The sequence below is a fragment of the Poromitra crassiceps genome (assembly GCF_964638095.1).
Source record: "Poromitra crassiceps genome assembly, chromosome: 13".
Lineage (NCBI taxonomy): Eukaryota > Metazoa > Chordata > Actinopteri > Beryciformes > Melamphaidae > Poromitra > Poromitra crassiceps.
Genome location: NC_139644.1, coordinates 22,802,931 through 22,823,761, shown reverse-complemented (window position 1 = coordinate 22,823,761; position 20,831 = coordinate 22,802,931). Strand labels below are relative to the sequence as shown.

Below are 20,831 nucleotides of genomic sequence, written 5' to 3'. Positions count from 1 at the left end.
AATAATGGTGTACTCTTTCCACAGAGTGATTCTCCCATTTGTAGAGTAGTGTGATATAAGAACAAAATAATACAGAAAATAGATCTATAATATATAATGATATATAAATTTAAAAGCCTACCGATACTGGAGATACTAATTTATCAGTGTGGATGCCATGATATTCTGTGAGAAATGTGTGTGTTTTTCCCGTGAGAAGACAGTAGGCAGTTGAACCTGCCTTCTTTTGTACATAATTTGCTGTGATTGTGTGTCTAATAAAGTGCAGCTCTCTTGTACAGTGGTGGAGTCTGGATCTTGCTTCATGCTGAGTAGTTACAGTGGGGTCAAAGGTTACAGGGGGGTCAAAGGTGTCTGGTTGTCTTTTATAGCAGTGGTTCCCAAATTTTCAGGGTTCCTACACATTTTCCATTTCAAAATGTCATACTTTTCCACAATTCTCTGTCAGACCATATTTGACATCTGAGTACACAAGTGTGTCATTTTGTGTTGAAAAGTGGTGGGGACATGTCCACATTGTAAATGACACCTATGGCCACACCACAATTTGGAGGTTTTGGGGTTGAGCCTCAGTGAAAGCTTGGACTTTGAAGAACTTCTCAAGTGAAGACTGAAAAGCTCTGAAAGAAATGACTTGACCTTGTGAGACTCAGTGGCTCACAGAGTGACTGACAGCTGCATGCCAGTTTTGAGCTTGAGTGTTCGAGCCTCAGTTAGAATTATGAAAATGGACACCCAGACGAAAGGCTGAAAAGCTCTGAGAAAACCTGTCCTAACAAGTGTGACACAGTGGCTCACAGAGTTGGATTGCTGCCCAGCAGTATTGAGCTTGTGGGTTCAAGTCTCCGTCAGTTTCGAGGTTGTGGGTTCGAGCCTCAGTCGATTTTGACCAGAGGAAAGACTGAAATGCTCAGAGAAAAACCTGTCTTAAGAAGTGTGACCCAGTGGCTCAGAGAGTTTGCTTGCTGGCCAGCAATATTGAGGTTGTGGGTTCAAACTTCAGTCAGTTTTGAGGTTGTAGGTTCGAGCCTCAGTCAGTTTTGAATGGAGACAGCCAGAGGAAAGAGTGAAATGCTCTGAGGGCCTGGTCTCCCCAAAGAGATAATGAGCAGAGGATTAGGAGAGAGGAAACCACAGACTGCTGAACTTTTACCGATATTGAAAGAGTAAATGCATCTTATGAGCACTGAACAGATGCAGCAGCCAGGCGTAAAACTACACAAAACACATTTAGACTGTTGGCATCTGATTTGAAAGTGGAAAGAGTGACACAGGTGGCATTTGAACCAGTGAACATACACACCAAGCAGTTTAGCTCACTGAGCTAGAGCCAGGGACTCTCTAGTCTCCATCAGCTTACCCTTCATGAAACCCATGACCAAAATAGTCATACATTCTGTCATTGTGTTACTCACACAATTGAACTTCTATCAAGAGTGGAGACAGAGTGCAATAAAGTAGGACTGCACCTCAATGCCAAGAAAACGGAATATATGGCCTACAACACACCGGACCATGCCCCTTTGAGGACCGTGGAAGGAGCCCCACTCATGCGAGTCTATGACTTTAAATATCTTGGCGCCCGCATGGAAAGCTCAGAGCGAGACATAAAGGTGCGACGAGCACTCGCATGGAAGGCGCTCAACGACACCAAGAAGATCTGGACCTCAAATTTATCCCGGGGGCTCAAGAAAAGGATCTTTGTCGCTACCATAGAGACCATACTGCTCTATGGGTGTGAGACATGGACCCTTTCCAAGGCCACATCAAGATCTATAGACGGATGCTACACGCGGATGCTGCGAATGGCATTTAACATCTGCTGGTCACAGCACATCACAAATAAGCAACTCTATGATGACTTACCATCCCTCACCAGTAAAATAAGAGACAGGCGACTACAGCTAGCTGGCCACTGCGCGAGACACCCTGAGCTGCCTGCTAGCCAAGTCATTCTGTGGGAACCAACTCATGGAAGGATGAACCCAGGAAGACCAATTAAGACCATGGTCAACACCCTAAAAGAGGACTGCGGAGCTGTAACAACTGGGGAGCTGCGGACCCTGATGGAAGGACGAGACGTGTGGAAGATCCGACATCGTGCCCGACGGCGGCCATCCTGGCCTGAGTCGATGCAGTGAGTGAGTGAGTTACTCACAGATGGAATTATAGTGGAAATAAATTATTCAAGTTGGGTACCCCCTGGAACCCCGTCAAGGACCCCTGGGGGTCCCCGGCCCGAACCCCACTTTGAGAACAACTGTGTTATGGCTCTTTGGAAACGTGTAAGGTGTGTATGTTCAGGTCCCAAAACTCACATTGATTGTAGAGGAAATGCAAATACTGAAATGATGGTAAAGAAAAGAGAAGAAACGAAAGTACAGTATGCCTATTAGGTCAAAATTAAGCTATGAGATCTTGTATTTTTAAAAGCTTTTTAAAAGGTATTACAACCTTGTTCTTCTTTCTTTTCTTTTCATTTTTTTTTTACATATAAAGCCATGTGAAGCCAGACAAAGTATTAAACATTTATTTGAGCAAGATTTGCAATCATAGTCTTGGACTGTTGCATTACAAATAATTTGTCTGTAATTATTTCAACTCAATTCTATTTACAGAGCAAACATGTTTTAGAGAAATTAAACCTGTTAAACCTAAATCAATTTTATATGTACAGAACGTTTTTTGTATGCTCATTCTCCTGTCTGTATGTTTAAGTGTCATCCCAGTTACATTGTGAAGAGTCTTGGAGCAGAAGCGGCTCATGTGTCCTGGCGCTGTGCCGGCCGCCGCCCGTCTGTCCGCCTGTATGGCGTGTTCCTCAAATCTGAGGCAGAACACAGGTTTAGTGAGTTTAAAGGAGCTGACAGCATGTAAAACATCAAACATGACAGACAACACACACACGTGTAATGCATCCCCATCTGGCCCCTCCGAGTCTGGGAAGTAAGGCATATGACATTACCTGTGATGATGTCCTCCAGAGCACCGTCCTTTACCTGGGGCTTCACCTGCCGCTTCTTCAGCTCTGCTATCAGGTCCATCTGGGGCATCTTGGGCATCATAGGTGACTGGCAATGGTCCAAAAATAACAGCCAATTATAATTCGCCATTTTTGGGCAACCCCTTGACAGTCCATTAGTTAAGTTGTGAGTCAAAGTTTTCGTGAAATGTTTGAGGGACCCTTATTTTAGATTTGGGTGATTTGGGTCAATATGAGCTATTTCCTGGCATCACAGCAATATTCAGAAATATGCATTTGATTTTGTTAAATGTTAGATTTACAATGGCTACTTTGTATGATTAAATTCATTTGCACAAGGATGGTTTTGCAAAATGTATTTCTATACATTTATAATAACATCACAACCAACAACAACAACCAATCAATAATAATCTCAAATATATTATTTAATATAGGGATTATATAAAGAGTGGATCTTAAATCTACCTTTTGTGCCCCAGCCATGTTGGGAGTCGGTGATTCTTTTTCCTTACTGATCTCAGTCTCCATTTTCTTTTTCTGCTCATTGTCCTGTTCTGCTTTCTGGGTTGAGTCAGGGACACAATGAAGAGTTGGGATCATTCAAGCATTGGAACACATTGTAAGGGATAAATATCAGAAACCTACCACACATCCTCACCTTGTAGGCCTTGATGAAGCGTACAAATGTAGGGAAAAACATGGAAGGCTGTGTGGTTTTGGGGTTCTCTCCGAAATACTCAACGACAGAGCCATATGCCTCCTGGAGGGAGAAGAGTGAGAGAGAAGATGTGACACATTTGTTCATAGAAGGTGTGAGAACACGTGTCAATGAAGGTTTGTTTTGGATTGCGCTCTAACCACTGCTGTCTTGCTGTCTTTGACTAAAGACTCCAACAGATCACAGTTGGCCTTGATGAATTCCTTCAGGACCGGGCTGTCGTCCTGCACCTGCAACTCTTTCTTGGTCATCTCCATTCCACGTTCTAATGAGCGGATGTCATGAAGAATACCATCCAAGGATACTGAAAAAGAACACAAATGCTCATGATAATAATAATAATTATTAATAATAATAATTTCATGAATGATCTACAGTAGCAAAACAACATGATTGTGTACATTTTGGGTTGTTTTTTTTCGGATTTCCCCCCAATTTTTTCCCAATTATACTTGGCCAATTTTCCCCCCATGCTGCCCTATTGGCTGCCCCGGTCACTGCTCCACCCTCTGCCGATCAAGGCCCGGACGCCCTATGATTGTGTACGTATTTACCGACGGCAGCCTTGTCCACAAAGTGTAGATCTGAGTAGAAGGAGACCAGGTCGGGGTATTTCTCCTGGACGATGCTGCTGATGAAGTGAAGCAGTGTCTGGGAGCGATCAGTGGACTTGGTCTCCAGCAGCTGAAAAGTAAAGACAATGATGGAGTGGATTTTTTTTAAATGATTTCAATGTGTTTGTCATTGTTTTTAAGGTACTCAGAATGTTTGTCTTGAAATGCAAGAGTCGGTATGTTAAATGAGTACTTACAAGGTCCAGACTCTGCAGACGAAAGCCGTAGGCTGTGCCCCTCTTGCTGCTGTTCATATAGTTACCAAATGCTAGAATGATCTGAAGGAGAACAGATGAGATGATTTATACACACACTCCCAGAGTTTGGATGCTTCATGAGCCTGCTGTAGTCTCTTTGACTTACTTCTAACATCTTCTTCAGTTTGTCGGAAGATTTTATGGACATGGAAGCAGAAATGATGGAGTTCAATTGCTGTGGATGAGGAAAAAACAAAAGAAATAAATTTTTTTTGGAACCTAAATCTCAAGTCACAACTGAAAAGTCACCTTCCCAATGGTTACAGTCCGCTTGACAAACTGACCGGCTGCAGACGCTTGACGGTCTCCGGGAAGTTGCCCATGAAAGTGAGGGTGTTTATTCGCTGGCACAGACGAGGAATCTTCCCGAAGCGAATCATAAATTGGTCTTCATCGCATAGGTCCTCCAGTGGACGGCCCTCCTTCTCGTAGTTGAGCAGCAGCTTCACTTCATAGTCTGATGGTACGAACCTCTCCAGTAACTCCAAGAAGTCTAAGCTCAAATTCTGCTGGTCATACCTGGAGAGAGAGTGGTAAATATAGAACATTTTGATAGATAGAAAGCACAAAGTCTAAAAAATGTCAGGTGGAACACAGAGAGAATGAAGACATGTGGATGGAACAATACAGCAGATGGTCAAAGTTCATACGTCTCTATGGCGGTGCAGATGTCAGGCGGGCTCATTCCGCCCTTGCGCAGTGTGATGGCCAGATTCTTGGCCTTGTTGGCATCGATCAGTGACACCTTGCTGGGGGTCTTCTGGACCACCTTCTTCTTTACAGAGGACCGGTCTTTTCCGGCAACCTGGGCCTTGGTCTTAAACTGTTCCTCAAACATCTCCATGTTCAACTCCTGATGTACACAGAGAGCGAGATGTGGATGGTAAGAGATGGGAAGCAGAGAGGGTTAAGGGGAGGAACAAATCATTGTTGGATATTCTCAGTGCTTGCAGAGAACGGAGAGTGGTCCCTCTTACCCCTAAGATGTGCTCGTCATCCAGCTCATTGAAGACAGTGCCTGACACCTGGTTGGGTTTTAGCGCCTGCCAGTTTAGCAATGGCATCCTGAACTTGGTCTGGATGGGCTTCCTGCTTTTAAACCCTGAGGAAAGAGGGAGTGATACAAAGAGAGAGAGAGAGAGCATGAGTGAGAGGACATTGCCGAATGGTGTTCTTTGTTAATCCAACACATGACAGCCAGGTGATTGTTTTCCAACTTATGATGCTTGTCAGTACATCTTAGGGCCTATCATCAACCCTTTCCTTCTCCATCAGTCTCCTTACCAAGCTGAGCGTTGGGTGCGCCAGGCGGCGGTGGGGGTCCACCGCCAGGTGGGGGAGGGGGAGGTGGTGGACCTACTCCAGGAGGAGGCGGGGGTGGAGGTGGGACAGCTCCGCCAGCCCCTAGTGGTGGTGGAGGTGGAGGCGGTGGCGGTGGCGGAGGTGGAACAGCTGCGCCAGCCGCTGGAGGTGGTGGGGGTGCTGGTGGTGGAGGAGATAGAATCTCCCCAGGACAACCAGGCAGGGGAGGGGGTGGAGGAGGAGCGGGCGGAGCAGCGGAGGCAGAGGCGGGGAGGCTGGACGCTGAGGAGGCAGAATCAGGAACGTCGTGGCCCGGGGCTTTGGTCCGGGGGGGGTCAGAAGCAGGCGCCGGGACATATTCCACCACGGTGATGGGCACCACCTGGATGTCCAGGCCCCCCGAGGCGGTGCGTCCCAGCCGGAGCAGACCTTTGTCCTGCAGCTCCTTGACCTTCTGCTCCAGCTCTGAGGAGCTCTGAGTGGACGTCTGGCTCAAACGCTCCCTGTCCCGCTCCCTCTCCCTGTCCAACTCCCGCTCCCTCGCCCTCTGCTGCAGGGTGCTGACCTGGGAACAGGACTCTCGCAGGCTTTCCTGGAAAACACACACACACACACACACACACACACACACACACACACACACACACACACACACACACACACACACAGATTCATATTAAGTTATCTCCACAAGAAGGAGGTTTTGTGGTTTTGTATTTAAACAGAGATTCACCTGAGAAGATAGGTGCAAATACTCTTATCTTATCTCAGAAATTTTTAATTAAAAAGATAATTTATTGAAATAAAGTCAACTGCCATAACCTGATGTCAGTAAATCATTCCAAGAGTGGTACACCTCTCTTGGCTAATTAATCTCATTAGACCATGTACAGGTCATGGGGCAGTGTACTTACCTTGAGCAGCTCAGTCTCCTTGGTGGCCTGCATAAGCTCAGTTTCCAGCTCAGTCATTCTCTCTGCAGTCTCACTCTCAATCTCCTCTAGCCTGGCACTCAGCTGCAACACAACACATCATCCACAGCATTTAACAACTCTCCTTTATGTTCATTTTCTTATTTTCTTCATTTTGCCTGTGCATTCACGGCCGACCTGTGCGTTGTGCTCCTGCAGTTCATCCACATGTTCCAGCACCCCTCCTCTGCTCTCAGCATCCTCCAGCAGGGCTCCGACATCAAACACATTGTCCAGGTAGGCTTGGATCTGGACCTGCAGCTTCTCACTCTCTGTCATCTTCAGACTCTAACACACACACACACACACACACTTTAAGTATCGTGTGTACGAGTCAAGTCAATAAGGGACATGAGCACTCAACCATCTCGTGAAAAAGCAAAAAACCCTGCTTACCTCCAGATACTGGTCTAATCCGTGGTGAGTAAACTCATACTGCAGATGGACCCGGAAGTTCATGTTCTCAACTGAATGGACCACGATGTTTATGAACTGCATGCAAGCCACCTGAAGATGGATGCAATCACATATGAGCATTAATGACCAGTCAGCCTCTCAGTATATGGGAAAGTATCAGGCAGATTTGTTTGCTTTGAGACCTACCATGAAATCAATGTTGCTGTCATCGTTGGTGAAGTACTCCATCAGTTTCTCAAAGCGGTTCTTTTCTCTGCTCACCTAAGATAAGAGGATGAGGCATATCTCAGTGTTTACAGCAATATTCATTTACACTTGCTGCCCACATGGGGGCGTGAGTAGCCAGGTCGCCTGACTTACTCTGACCATAAACGTGATGTAAACGTAGATGTGGCAATTTTTTCAACGATGCATGCATCAGGTATATTTTGTAATTCGTCATTGTACTTGTGTTTAGAATTCCAACATGCACGTACACACAACACACACACACACACACACACACACACACACACACACACACACACACACACACACACACACACACACAGGACCTTTGCACAAACATTTCTCGCTATATTGTACATAATGTTCTTTGGATATTTATTATTATTCTCTCTTGTCTCTTTCTTTCTTTTTTTAACTGTGCATTTGACTTGGACACAGTGACTCACAGAAACACGCTACTGAGTTGTACACAATTCTAAACATGACCAGAGTGCATGTGAGGGGTGGATGGTGCCAGTCATAAGATGAGTAATAATAGGAGAGGGGAAGTCTGGAACAATGGTCTGACTGAATCAGCAACAGTCAAATGGGAACATGTAATGTGATGAAATGATGAACACAAACTCCTCTCACCTCTTTGAAATTGTCAAAGGCAGAGAGAATGATGTCATGTCCCCCTCTGACGAGGCACACGGCAGCCAGCAGCTCCAGCACGAGGGCTTTGGTCCTGTCACAGAGGAGGGGGGGGTGAGACATGGATCTATCGATCGATAACACACGGACGCACGCAACACAAATGCACTTACCTGGGATTCCTGCTGTTGAGACTGAGGGTGATCTCGTTGACACAGCGTGGATGAATCATGACCAGGTTAAAACCAGACTGCAAGCAAAAGAACATATGAAGCAGCTGACCCATGAGAGCTGATGTATTGTGTGTTGTGTTTCTGTGTGTAGTCTAGAGTGTAGGCTTGTGATTTAATCTGGTATTAAGTCTTAAAAATCTGATTTTTCCAGCAAACAAGTGAAAATAATATACTGAAAATGGAAACAAAGTGGACTTAGTATGTCACAAGAATCAAATTTCATGGCTGAATATGAGATGAATGGCTTGTTCAGATGGACTGGTTTTGCAGTCCAGGTGTAACACTCTACCTGGTAGTTCATGATGGCTCGCAGGCACATTATGCATACATGCACATCGTCTCTCTGGGTGGCTAAATGGGGCTTTTTATGAATCTTGTTCACCAGAGTGGTACTTAACCTGCAGAGGGAATACAAGAATAGGGAGACGTGAGCTAATAGCCTACTTCTAGAGAAGAAAAACGACATGCAAATGGTTACATGCTGAGGCCCGCATCTGCTAAGAGCGGTGCAAGTTATTACCACATACAAAAATAACACTTGTAACTGTCTGCAATTCTGTCATACAAATGAGTTTGACCACAGTAGTTAGCCAATTATAACAAGACCGCAGGCTGTTATGGTCCTCCACTGCGTGTCTGACAGCTGAGACGTGGCATCAGGTGGAGGGGGGAGTCAACTTCTCAACAAATGAGCAAAGAATATGTGTAAAGGAGGCTGCAAAATATTAATATATTCTTTCTTCGTGATGTCTCCATGTCAAGAGGGACTGCTGTCTAGCACCCGTGAAATTTAATGAGATAGGGAGAAATAAAAAAGTGTCATATAATTAATCTCTGTAACACTGAAACACCTGAAAAATAATCTTGATTAGGTTAAAAACACATTTAGTGGGTGCCCCAATTTGCTGCATATTTTATAGTAGCCTGAAAAAGCTTCTACATTTGGTTAATTAATCAGAGAAATCACTTTTTATGAGTGCATTTTTCATTAGTGAAGCCACACATATTTAGTAGATCTGGGTCTGAATATGCAATTAAAAAGACTGATTTGCAGAAAGACAGAGATCAGGTCAATTAAAAGTTCTGTTCTTTCACTAAGTTGAAAGTTCCCTTTATATCAGAATTCCTAATGTAGAGTTCACTATGTATACAATCTCATCAGATTAGATAATGAGATTCTACAGTATAGTGAACTCTACATTAGAACCCTAATGTTGTATAGATGTAAAGATGTAACATCTCAGGGTTCTTATGATCATTTGTGAATGATCAGTCTAACTCATATTGTATTGACTCAGCTGGTCCTTGCTGCTGCACCTGACTCTTCATGTCAGGAGGTTCCTACCTTACAGTCAGGGCTCGAGCCGCTCTGGTCATGCCATGTGATTGGGTGCTGCTGGTGCTCTTATGCAAGTCTTCCAATGACCTCTCTGAAGGCTTTCCTCTGTCCGACAGTGTGCCACCATTCTCAATTGCCTCCATGTCAAAACTGTGGAAACATTTATCCACACAAGATGAACATACCGTACATACAGATATGTATCATTTTAGTGGAGAGCTCACATGCTGCTGGCACTCACGCGGCATCGCACTGTGCATGGGACAGGTACTCCACCAAAATATCCAGACCTCTATTCTCATCATTGAGAAATTCCTGGGCCCATCTAGAGAGAAAACAAGATAATGGATTGAGCACAGAAAGAGACATTTTTGTTATGTACTGTAGCTATATTCTATGCTCAGGTTGGTTCTCAGCACCAGTAGCTCCTGCATTACAGTACATTACTAGCTTTCCTGGGGAAGCTAAGTCAAGCTACTCCTTGGATGGAAGACTGGTGCTGAAAGTGGTGTTGGAGGACCAGTGGGAGGTGCTCTTCCCTCTGGTCTCATGAATAATCTCCCCAATGCCACAGGGCAGAGACAGGGACTCTGTCCTCCTGAGTGAGCACTGTCCTTCAGATGAGACATTAAACCAATGGTCATTAAATATCTCATTGGCACTGTTGGCAAGAGTAGGGGTGTAACCCCGGTGCCCTGGCTAAATTACCACACAGGCCTTCCTTCAATCATGGCCACCTAATCATCCCTCGTTACTTAATTGGCACATTCAGTCCCCAACTCTCCACCGTGATAGCTGATGTGTGGTGAGCGTTCTGGCGCAAACTGGCTGCCGTGCATCACCCAGGTGGCTGCTACACATCGTGGTGGTTTAGTTCAGTCCCCCCTCTGATATGTGAAGCGCTTTGAGTATCTAGAAAGGCACTATATTAATGCAACCAATTATTCTTTGCTCTGCTGCACATTGGACTCAAACTGCCTATTAAGCTTCAAACCATCCTGACTTCACATGCTTACCCGATGTGATTGGTGCGAAGGGAAATCTCCAAGTCTTTAAGGACCTGGGTGGCATCCTGGATCCGCTTCTTCAGCTGGAACAAGAGAGATAGTCAGTATTCATGAGGCTTTGTGGACTGAGAAGACTTCAAATGTGTTAAATATGAAAAGTAGGGGAGGTTCTGCACCCACCCTGCGCGGCACCCCTCCTTGGTCGTGGTAGAAGCTCTTGATCTTGGTCAGATAGGTGGAGGGGGGGCTCTTCACCTGGAAGCGCTCCTGGGACAGACGGCGTCACAGAGGACGGGGTCAAAGTTGGCTAGAACTAGCACGCTAGCAGCACACAGCGTCTATAGTTATACACACAACGGCCACAAACCGCGCTCTGTTTCCATGCCGACGCCTCTAAGCCATCCGTTGCCACCACAAAACCCTTGTTGCAGGGTTTTACACTGCACTGTGCTCTGTAGCATTTGGGAGGTTTATGTAAATGTACTGTACTACTGTACTACTGTACTGTACCACTGTACTACTGTACAGTACTGTACACTATTTCAATTACCGTGCTCCAGTGAACAGAAGTGTAACGCTTAATAAGATATCAGTATGTTAAGGTCTAAATGTGAAACCAGCTCATAATGCTTTACGTGTAAAGTGCTCTTACCTGATCACAGACCAGCTCCCACTTCTTCTCATTGTCGTACTGACTCAATAGCTTCAGTTTATCTGGGGGCAAGTTCATGTAGCTCTGAAAGAGAAGAGAGGCTGGTAAAAAAAACTACAGAAACTGAAGAGATCCGCTGGATAATGTACTTGAGAATGTGATTTTGGGAGGATGCAGCAGGAATATTATACAGTATGTATTTATAATTTCTGTCACATAATTGTCAGGTTGTAGCTGCATTTCATGTTAAGACGTCTACTGCATGTAATTGTTCCACATCGTCATTTGAGCGTCACTGCCTGTTGCATAGCTGTGATGTCAAATGCTATCAGACCACAATGTGTCTTCAGAGTAGAGCAGAAGGTTGAAACTGCCAGGTCGAACCACAAGATGACTCAGTGTTTACATGTATTGATGGTTGCCAACGGGTATGATCTGCTGCAGAACACTGTACTGGTCTGGTACATAACGTTTTGAGAAATGAGTGAATCCACCCTTTCAGAGCCCATACTGAAGATTGTCCTGTGTTAATGAAACAAGGCACATACAGTGGCATGAAAATCTATGTGAACGCACTCCACTACAGTAGGTCTACTATTCAATTCATTATTTTTTCAATATTTTATTTAAGATTTTTCAGAACAATGCACAGACAAGACAAACGAACACGCTCAGACAGGAAAAGAAAAACATAAAAGGAAAAAAACACATTATCGACATTCAATATTACAACGTAATTACCAGCCGCATAAGGTGCTTATGTGCTTGTGGGAGATATTGTGCCTGGGATCCCACGCAAGGGGTCCATGAGGAACCAGTCATGCGAGTCACCCGTCACCTCTAACCTCACCGAGGTAGGCTAGAAATGGATCCGAAATGGTTGAAAACGTTTTAAGTGAATTGGTCCTCAGGAACCTACAGTAAACTCTCCATTCATAAAACAGGTCATGTCCGTCAACCACAGTTGGAAAGAAGGTGAAGAGGAGGACTTCCATTCCTTCAGAATGTTTTTTTTTTTTTTTGCAACAGTTGTCCACTGTGTCAGAGACTGTTGCACAGCTGTAGGGAAGTTCAGAGAGGACTCCGAGCAGCCGAAGATGGCGAGTTCTGCCTCTGGCTGAAGGGTTATTTTGTAGGCCTTAGGGCCTGTGTCCACCTAGCGTCTTTTCCTCAGGTCCAGTGTCTTTTTTCAGTTGTTTCCAATGGGGGGAGAGCGTATGCGAGCGCACACGGACGTCTATAGAAAGTGCACTGCACCCAGCGTCTATTTTCAGAGCGCTCCGGCGTTTTTGTGCGCCGGCTCCCAGCGCTCCCAGCTGAGAATAATTTAACTTTTCAGAAAGACGCTGGTGTCGGGTGCTCCTTTTCTGGCAACTAATCATATGGAGAAACTATCGCAACAGAGACAGAAAGGCTCAATTGTGGGAGCAGATTGGCTAGACACTTAATATTTCTGGTGAGTGTTGTGCTTACTGCTTTTAATAGCGTAGCCTACCTGTGTTGTTAGCTTGCTAGCTGTCAGCTATCAGCTCCTACCGCACTGAACTAACGTTGCTTCCTTGTATATTGTGCGCTGGGATCAGCGCTCCCCAGCGCACTCCCAGCGTTTAACGTCGGAAAAAGACGCTAGGTGGACACAGGCCCAAGGAGTACCAGTCAAATATTTTGGCCCAGAATCCTGTTAGTGAAGGGCAAAACCAGAAGGCATGAGTGTGCCCTCTGACACTTGACACCTGTCACACAGTGGTGAGACAGAAGGGAAGATCCTGTGTAATTTATGCTTGGAATAGTGAAGACAGTGAGTGACTTTAAATTTGATCAACTGGTTTCTGCTATTAACTGAGCAGAGTTGTACCACAGACAGACCTCTGACATAAAATGTCAGATAACAGTTCCCTCTGCCATGCTTCTCTAATCCTCTCAGTAGAGGCCATGTTGTAGTTGTCAAACAGACATACAAACCTAGAAACAAGATGCTTGGAGTGAGGAGGGCTTAGCAAAAAATCAAGAAAAGCATGTTCGTTTGAGAGAGCTTCAAAGGTATGAATCTTGAATCGAACATAATCTCTGATTTGCATGTATCTGAACCACTGCGTGCTGGGCAACTCAAACTTCCTTTTCAGTAGATCAATGGATGCAAAATGACCATCTATGTATAGGTCTCTGATGGAAACCAGCTCCTTTCGACTCTAGGCATGGTAGTTTTTGTCTGACCATGGAGGTAAAAAAGAGTGGTTGAAACAAATTGGTGTGTGGATAGAAACATCCTGTAGACTCAAAACACTCCTAACTTGGTTTAGAATTCGGACAATGTGTTTCACAATAAAACTTAAGTTTTCTAAAGTCCCAGGCCTCTCTAGCTTAGAAAATAACATGGCTGGCAGGGAGGAGTTGGCAATAGAGCTGGCCTCAATTTTCAGCCACAGGGGTGCCCCAAGAGTTAAATTGCCAGGAGTCCCTTGCCACCAAAACATTAGAGCCCTAACATTGGCAGCCCATAGTAGTGCCTAAACACAGGTAAGGCCAGCCCTCCTTCAGACTTGGGTTTTTGCAAGTGAATTTTCCAAATTCTACGATTCTTATAATTCCAGATGTAGGATAGAATTATGGAGAGAAGAAAAGCCGATGTAAGGAAGATGGGAAGGTTTTGACACAGATAGAGAAACCTGGGAAGTGAAACCATCTTAACTGAGTTTATATGGCCGATCATGGACAAAGACAGGATTTTCCAATTCCTTCTTTTTTAACAAATTTGAATTAAAGAGAGATCAAAAGTTCTAACACTCAAATAATGCAGAAGTCAAAACCTCATCATTCACTCATCAAAATACTGTAGTCAAAGTCAATGACCTACATTTAACTAAAATACTCTCACATGTTTTTTTAGTTTGTGCTGTCACGCACATTTCTGTAAGCAGCTGATCTCCACTTTACAGTATGAAGCACTTTGCACAGATCTTAGGAACGCCCAACCTTCACTCTCTCTCTCTCTCTCTCTCTCTCTCTCTCTCTCTCTCTCTCTCTCTCTCACACACACACACACACACACACACAGGCGATTCTAGGCTTTCCAACCAGGGAGTGTATCCCGATTGTCATTTTAAAGTAAAATGTATTCATCTGGTGCACTCTGAGCGCAAAATGAAGAGGCTAGTAGATCTATGACATCACATTATATATATATGACATCACATTATATCCTCTTCACTACGTAAGCTCCCTCGGTTTTGAAGTCATGGTTCGGTTCATTTTCAGTACAGTAAGGGAAAAAATTGCAAAACATAAAATCGCTTGCTTATTATGGACTTTTGTAAACAACAGAATAAATATATGTATTTTTAAATTAACACTTTATGTGGCAGTCGCTGGTGAAGCTGGGGTTCCAGTCAGTCTCAGTCTGACAAAATATATTTTAGTGTACAGCCAGCAAAACCCAAAGGAACTGATACAGGTACAAACCCCTTAAACTACCAGTAGGCTACACACACACAATACTACCAGTACACACGCAATACAGTTTCAACTAGCAAGCAATAAACACACCACAGCAAAATCCAATGTTCCCCACAGTGTATTAGCCTAGCCCAGGGGCCCACTTTGAAATCTTCCAGGGCCCACCCAACCCTTTAATCACAACTCTGATGTATTTCCCTATATGTTTTTTTATATTATATATTTTTTATCGTTAACAGAACACACACACACGCACACACACACACACACACACACACACACACACACACACACACACACACACACACACACACACATGCACGTGCACACACACACACACACACACACACACACACACACACACACACACACTCACTCACTCACTCACTCACACATACACACACACACACACACACACACACACACTCACACACACACACACACACACACACACATACACACACACAAACAAGGCAAACATTTTCAGCACTATGCAAATATGCAAGCTATGCAAATTAATAGTTTTCTTGAGCAGCTATACTGAACGTGGGTGCGGTGATTTCGTGGGTTTAGCTCAACTCAACCTCTGCCTATAAATGCCATTTCTGAGTAATCGCTCTGTTTCTATGGTGAGGCGTGACACGTGTGTAATGTATTTAGAGACAGTGCTCCATCCAAAGAGCTTGAGTCATTGAATGTGGAAACAATATCAATCGTACTAATGGCTCTCCTATTCACCAGAGATCAACCCAATCGAGCAATTATAGAAGATTCTGGACCAAATTAAGGAATTTCTCTGGGAAGTAAGATGTTACATCCTTCAAAAAGACTTAAAATCTATCTCAAATGTCACGCAAGCTGTTCTGCTTTGAGCCAAACACCCTAATGAGACATTCACTGTTGGTGTTAATAATTGTGATAATTACATGTAATCTCAACTGTATGCCTACATAGGTTTGAGACTAAATTAAGACAAAAGCATAGCCTATGCATGGTCATGAACTGCTACCCAGCATTATGAGGGACTGAGCTACACTAACATGTTTATTAGGTACGGCCAGCAGCTCTATAAGCCACTCTGTTGTTTGGTTGTTCCACAAAAAGTGCATTTCAGAAATTCGCACATCTGGTCGCAGCTATAGCGAATTTCTGGTTGTTGAATAATAAACAATAATGAATAATCATCATCATCATCATCATAATCTAAAATATAATTATTAATATTTTATCTTATTTATCATAATTTTGTGTGTGAATCTGTTACTAAAAGTTGCTGTTCTTGGTAATTAGTATTTGATGATTTTCTGGTGAGTAACTTCAGGATTATTATATACAGTTTGGATTTTAAATAAAACAAATGTTGAAATCTCTTTGGCTCGATGTGCATAGAGCATGTGGCCTAATCCTATTGTTCATTGGGTGTTGTTCTTAAAAGGCATGTTTGAATCTTGACTCCACCAATGAGGGTGTGGTTGTAGGCTGCAGTGTACATTGTCAAGCAGCAGTTTGTGGTTTCGTTTTTCACACAGAAGAAAAAATAAAGAAAAACGGAAATGGCCTCTTGCTTTGCTTTGGGGAGTGCCAGGCTTGGGTTTGATGAGGGGGTGAGGGAGGGGTCTCGTGGTTTTTGTGGGACATTTAGTTACAACAGAAAAAACAGACTTGTGTACATGTTCATTTGCATTGACAGGTGTCACAATTTCAGTGTAGAAACATAAGGGGAAGGCTAGTTCTCAGGTCCTGACTGAGTTACTTGAAATGTGACATCACCCCTCTCTCTCTTCCTGTGCCTCTCTCTTATAGAGAGATAGCGACAGATGGCAAAGGACAATGTGTTAGATTAGATTAGATTAGATTTTAGATTGAATTGATGATTGAATTTGGTAAAGGGGGAAGTGAGGTCATACACTCACCAAACACAGGGACTGCAGAGCAGCAAACAGGCCGCCGTGGTTTAGTTTCAGAGAGAATCCACACAATCTGTCACACACCTAAATAGTTTCCCCAAAAACTATAATGATGATGATGACACAACCATTACAAAAATGAAATGGCTTTGTGGCTCGTGTCTTCAGGCATGATGACGTGCAGGCTCAGAGAGGAACAAAGCGTTTGTCGTCCGAGTGTACATGAAAAGCTTGGTGGATTATATTTAGGAGAAGAGTGCGTAATTTTTAGGTACATTTTAGTTTTAATTATGGACACTTTTGGAATGTATATATTACTTTAAAATATTTTAAAGGGGGCCTATTATGCTAATTTCTAGTTCTATATTTTATTATTATTTTATTCTGGGACACCACTAGAGTAGCTTTGCATGATTCACAGTTAAACTCCTTATTTATCTTGTACTGTCCCTTTATGCAGCCCCTCGTTTTTGTTTTAGCTGCTGTCTCTTTATCTGACAGCAGAAACTACTGTGAAAAGGAGTGGAACACTAGCAGTGTTGGGCAAGTTACTTTCAAAATGTAATATACTACATATTATTAGTTACTTTCATTTGAAAGTAATAAGTTACTTTACAATATTACTTTCTGTGTAGAGTAACTCGTTACTTGTTACACTACTTTTGCATTACTTTTACCAAAACAACAGCAGCAGCAGAATGACATCGCCGCCACGGAACCATCCCGAAAAATTATTTAAACCGCCTTGAAGTCAGTGTAAACAATCCAAAATTCTAAATGTTTATTCTTTTCCTTTGTTATTGTCATCTATAGTGGTTATTTGCATAAAAACACACAGTTTGATTAGGAAATTATTGTATCTTTTTTAAATATGTGCTTTGATTTAATCAAATGTAACTCAATTTGTAACTTGAGTTACTTGACAAAGTAACTGGTATAATATTACTGAAATCCTATAAGTAATAAGTTATATTACTGAGTTACTGCTAAACGTAATATATTACATGTAATATGTTACTTTTGTAATGAGTTACCCCCAACACTGAACACTATTGTCAAACAAATATTAATATCTCAAAAACTATACATCACATCACTTATATTTTGACATGAGTGAGAGCAGAAGGGCTTGATGTACTGTATAATACATGTATGTAGTGTTAACGTTGTATGAACTGTCACAGTTTTAAATATGTGCATTTAGTAAAAAGGATAGCCTGTAACTGCTAGAGTGCATTATGACACTACATGCTCCATAGGAGCTAATGGGGATAACTTTCACATACATTTACCACATTATTTGAAACTTTGGCCACATTTAGAACATCCAACATTGTAACATTACCTATGACCCAAAACATGGAAAAGCATAATAGGTCCCTTTAACATTGTTATTGATTGTCTATGTATCTATATTATTATTATTAGAAAGCAGAAAAATACTTAATGAGGGAGAATCCTGAGACGGCGTGATGCTGTTTTAAAACTTTTAGCCAACTTTTTATTTACTTTTACAGCAAAAGTCACTACTAGTTTAAATAATGATCATTTCTCAGCAAAGGGATTCTCACACTCAGAAAAGGTTACTAAGATTAAAAAAAGAAAAAGTAAAGTTGTTGGCCATATTCTTTCTGGTTGCCATCCTCTGAGGAGGAAACATTTTGATGGGCTGTTGTGTTTCCAGGCATTGGCAACAACCTGCTGATGTCACTAATTAGTTCTCCTGGGTTGAACTGATCAGCTAGCTAACACTTGAAGTCAGCTAAAGGTGAATTTGAGTTTGAGCGTGCAAGTGGGAGCTAACCTTTAAAGATCAGTTTTGTCTGAGATAAATGTTTTATACAGTTCATCCTGTGTGTCTCCTTTTGAAAACGTTCAGTATTGTCTCGCATAGCCAATAGGCAAAAGAGATTTCACACCAAAGCACCGTTATGGAAAGATGGTGACGTTTTATGTATCTGCAAGAGAGCAGATAGCAGCACGACAGCAGCACCATATAAAATAAAATCTATCTATAAATCTCATGTTGATATAAAACTTCAGACAAACTTTGTACGAGTTCACCTTCTCAAATTTCTAATCTGTGTTAATGGAACAGCTGCAGGCTATTTGTCAGCCTGACATTAACAGCCTAGACTGTTGGTTCTCTTGGTTATTTATGTTTGTTAATATGACATCCTAAACCATAAAATTCTTAAATTGATTGCTATTCCACTCGATTTGGTGTTATTTCCACCACGTCTACAAAATAATGAATCAAACATAACGTCATATTCAAGTGCTTTGTCATCCCTGACACTAAATAACATAGGCTTTGATAGTCTGCCTCATTTTGAATACTTAAAAATACTCATCACCTTCATCAGGCTGCATGTTTTTCCAAGTTGTTGCAAACATGTTGAAATAATGACGAAACATTTTGCCTTCCGGTCTGACATGTAACCTGTGTTGCTCAACTTCCTCTTGGGGCCAGCTGCCCCAGGCAGCTCCAACAGACACTTTCAAATGAACCATGGTGGATGAAACAAGGCAGTTTGATGAGGCCGACCACAATTGTTGGCCAGTTTGTTGATGACTTGTCTCCACTACTCTCCATTGACTCCACTTTTGTGTGAACACCAATGGGCAAAGTGACAGGTCAAATCACTCCTTGCTAGATCTTGTGCCATTTGGATGGCTAATTAAGTCTAGCTCTCTAAGCCCACCAGACACACCGCCCTCTGGATCCAAGTTGCAAATGGGGGACAAGGCCAGCATAATTATCCAGTGTTCTGTTAAATTGCTGTTTGGCAGCACAAACCACTATAGTCAGAGTGCAAAACTGCTCAAAACATAAGCTGTAAACTGATAAATGTTTTTTTTCTTAGCCTCTTCGCCATGTGTACCTTCAATCATAATCGTCTTAGCCTCCACATGTAAATAAATACCTAACAGGCATTGCATTACACAAGAAATGTAGCAAGTGTATGACGTCTGTATTGCCATGTGCTCTGTGCGTGTCCTCTGCCCTCCTCTCTGCCCACTCACCAGCACTACGTTGAAGCGCTGGTCCAGCTCATCCTCCGGGGGTATGGGCAGCTTGGGGGGAGCGGGCTGCCTCTTCTGCAGGGTCGCCGTGGGGTCGCTCGTCACCGAGGTCCTGCTGGCCTCCCGGCCCTCTGCCTGCTCCTGCTCCGTGCCTGCGGCACCCGCATTCCCCATCACTAATCTCCACAAGTAATCCAGGAGGAAATGTTGAGGCAAACTCCCTCGCCTGAGAATTTGTGTGTATTCCGAAACGAGAGCGACCCCGCGACTCCACAGACACTCAAATAAGTCAGCGAGGAAAAAAATCGTAAAAAGAGCAAACAGGCCTAAATCAAACCACGTCTTTTTGTCCTTTGACCTTTCAGTGAGAGCAACATCAAGCCACCGGGGCCTAGTGCATCTGCCTGGGTCCTGAGGAGAGGGAGGCGGACGAAACAAGGCTGCTCACCATCATGATCTGTCTCCTCTTCAACCTGTCCCTGTCTCTCACAACCCCACAAACCTTGAAAGTGCTGGCTGTTAGGGCACACTCTGAAAGCCACCCGCCTATACGCTGCTCTTTACACAAGTTGCCTGAGGACTCCTCTGGTGAATTCAGCGCAACACAGGGTAGTGAGAGGAAGGAGCGGGGGACTTTGACACACACTGCAGCACAGACAGAAACCGCAGAAGCAAAAAAGCAGAAGAGCAACTTCCTGTATGTGGCAGCAGCAAACACACAGACTGGGGCAGAACCCGGTATACAGGCAGGGACGATGGATGATGGAGGCGAGGTGTGGGGACAGGAGAGAGCAGTGACAGTGTCCGAGGAAGAGAGACACAAGGTATGCAGGCGTTACACAAATGCAAGTTCAAAAAGAGCAACTCACTGAGACAACTTTTACCCCTTTTACCATGAATCCACCTGCTTTGAAATAATAAGAGATTAATTTTCTTGGAGCCAACTTCCTTTCCATTTAGATTAAGCTCAGATTATTCTGACCGTTTGCATTCACATGTGACTGAATCATTTGTTTGTGTGTTGTTTTGTATCAGGTGAGGTGCACTTTGGGTGAGACAGACAGGGTTGTCCAATAGCGTCCCTCTG

General features: G+C 43.4%; 1 protein-coding gene across 1 annotated transcript; it reads right to left on the bottom strand.

Annotated features, from left to right (window-relative positions):
* Nucleotides 1-2,516: 2,516 nt before the first annotated feature.
* Nucleotides 2,517-20,303, bottom strand: fmnl1a (formin-like 1a). Its single transcript, XM_083648605.1, has 25 exons — nucleotides 19,745-20,303; nucleotides 11,358-11,441; nucleotides 10,886-10,972; nucleotides 10,715-10,788; nucleotides 9,940-10,023; nucleotides 9,705-9,848; nucleotides 8,649-8,757; nucleotides 8,300-8,376; nucleotides 8,127-8,220; nucleotides 7,452-7,526; nucleotides 7,245-7,355; nucleotides 6,987-7,136; nucleotides 6,792-6,893; nucleotides 5,860-6,469; nucleotides 5,553-5,677; nucleotides 5,226-5,428; nucleotides 4,860-5,094; nucleotides 4,682-4,750; nucleotides 4,516-4,596; nucleotides 4,259-4,388; nucleotides 3,845-4,008; nucleotides 3,645-3,746; nucleotides 3,452-3,547; nucleotides 2,966-3,071; nucleotides 2,517-2,827 (listed from the first exon to the last, which is right to left on the bottom strand). The coding sequence occupies exons 1-25, from the start codon at nucleotides 19,916-19,918 to the stop codon at nucleotides 2,763-2,765; spliced, it is 3,351 nt and encodes a 1,116-aa protein (XP_083504731.1). The 5' UTR covers nucleotides 19,919-20,303; the 3' UTR covers nucleotides 2,517-2,762.
* Between the last annotated feature and the right edge of the window lie 528 nt (nucleotides 20,304-20,831).

Excerpts from the sequence above, each read along its gene's own strand:
- fmnl1a (XM_083648605.1), bottom strand. The coding sequence starts at position 19,918 with ATGGGGAATGCGGGTGCCGCAGGCACGGAGCAGGAGCAGGCAGAGGGC. Across the intron at positions 11,442-19,744 it reads AGCGCTTCAACGTAGTGCTG|AGCTACATGAACTTGCCCCC; the intron begins GTGAGTGGGCAG and ends CTTCTCTTTCAG. Across the intron at positions 3,747-3,844 it reads AAGACAGCAAGACAGCAGTG|GAGGCATATGGCTCTGTCGT; the intron begins GTTAGAGCGCAA and ends TTCTCCCTCCAG.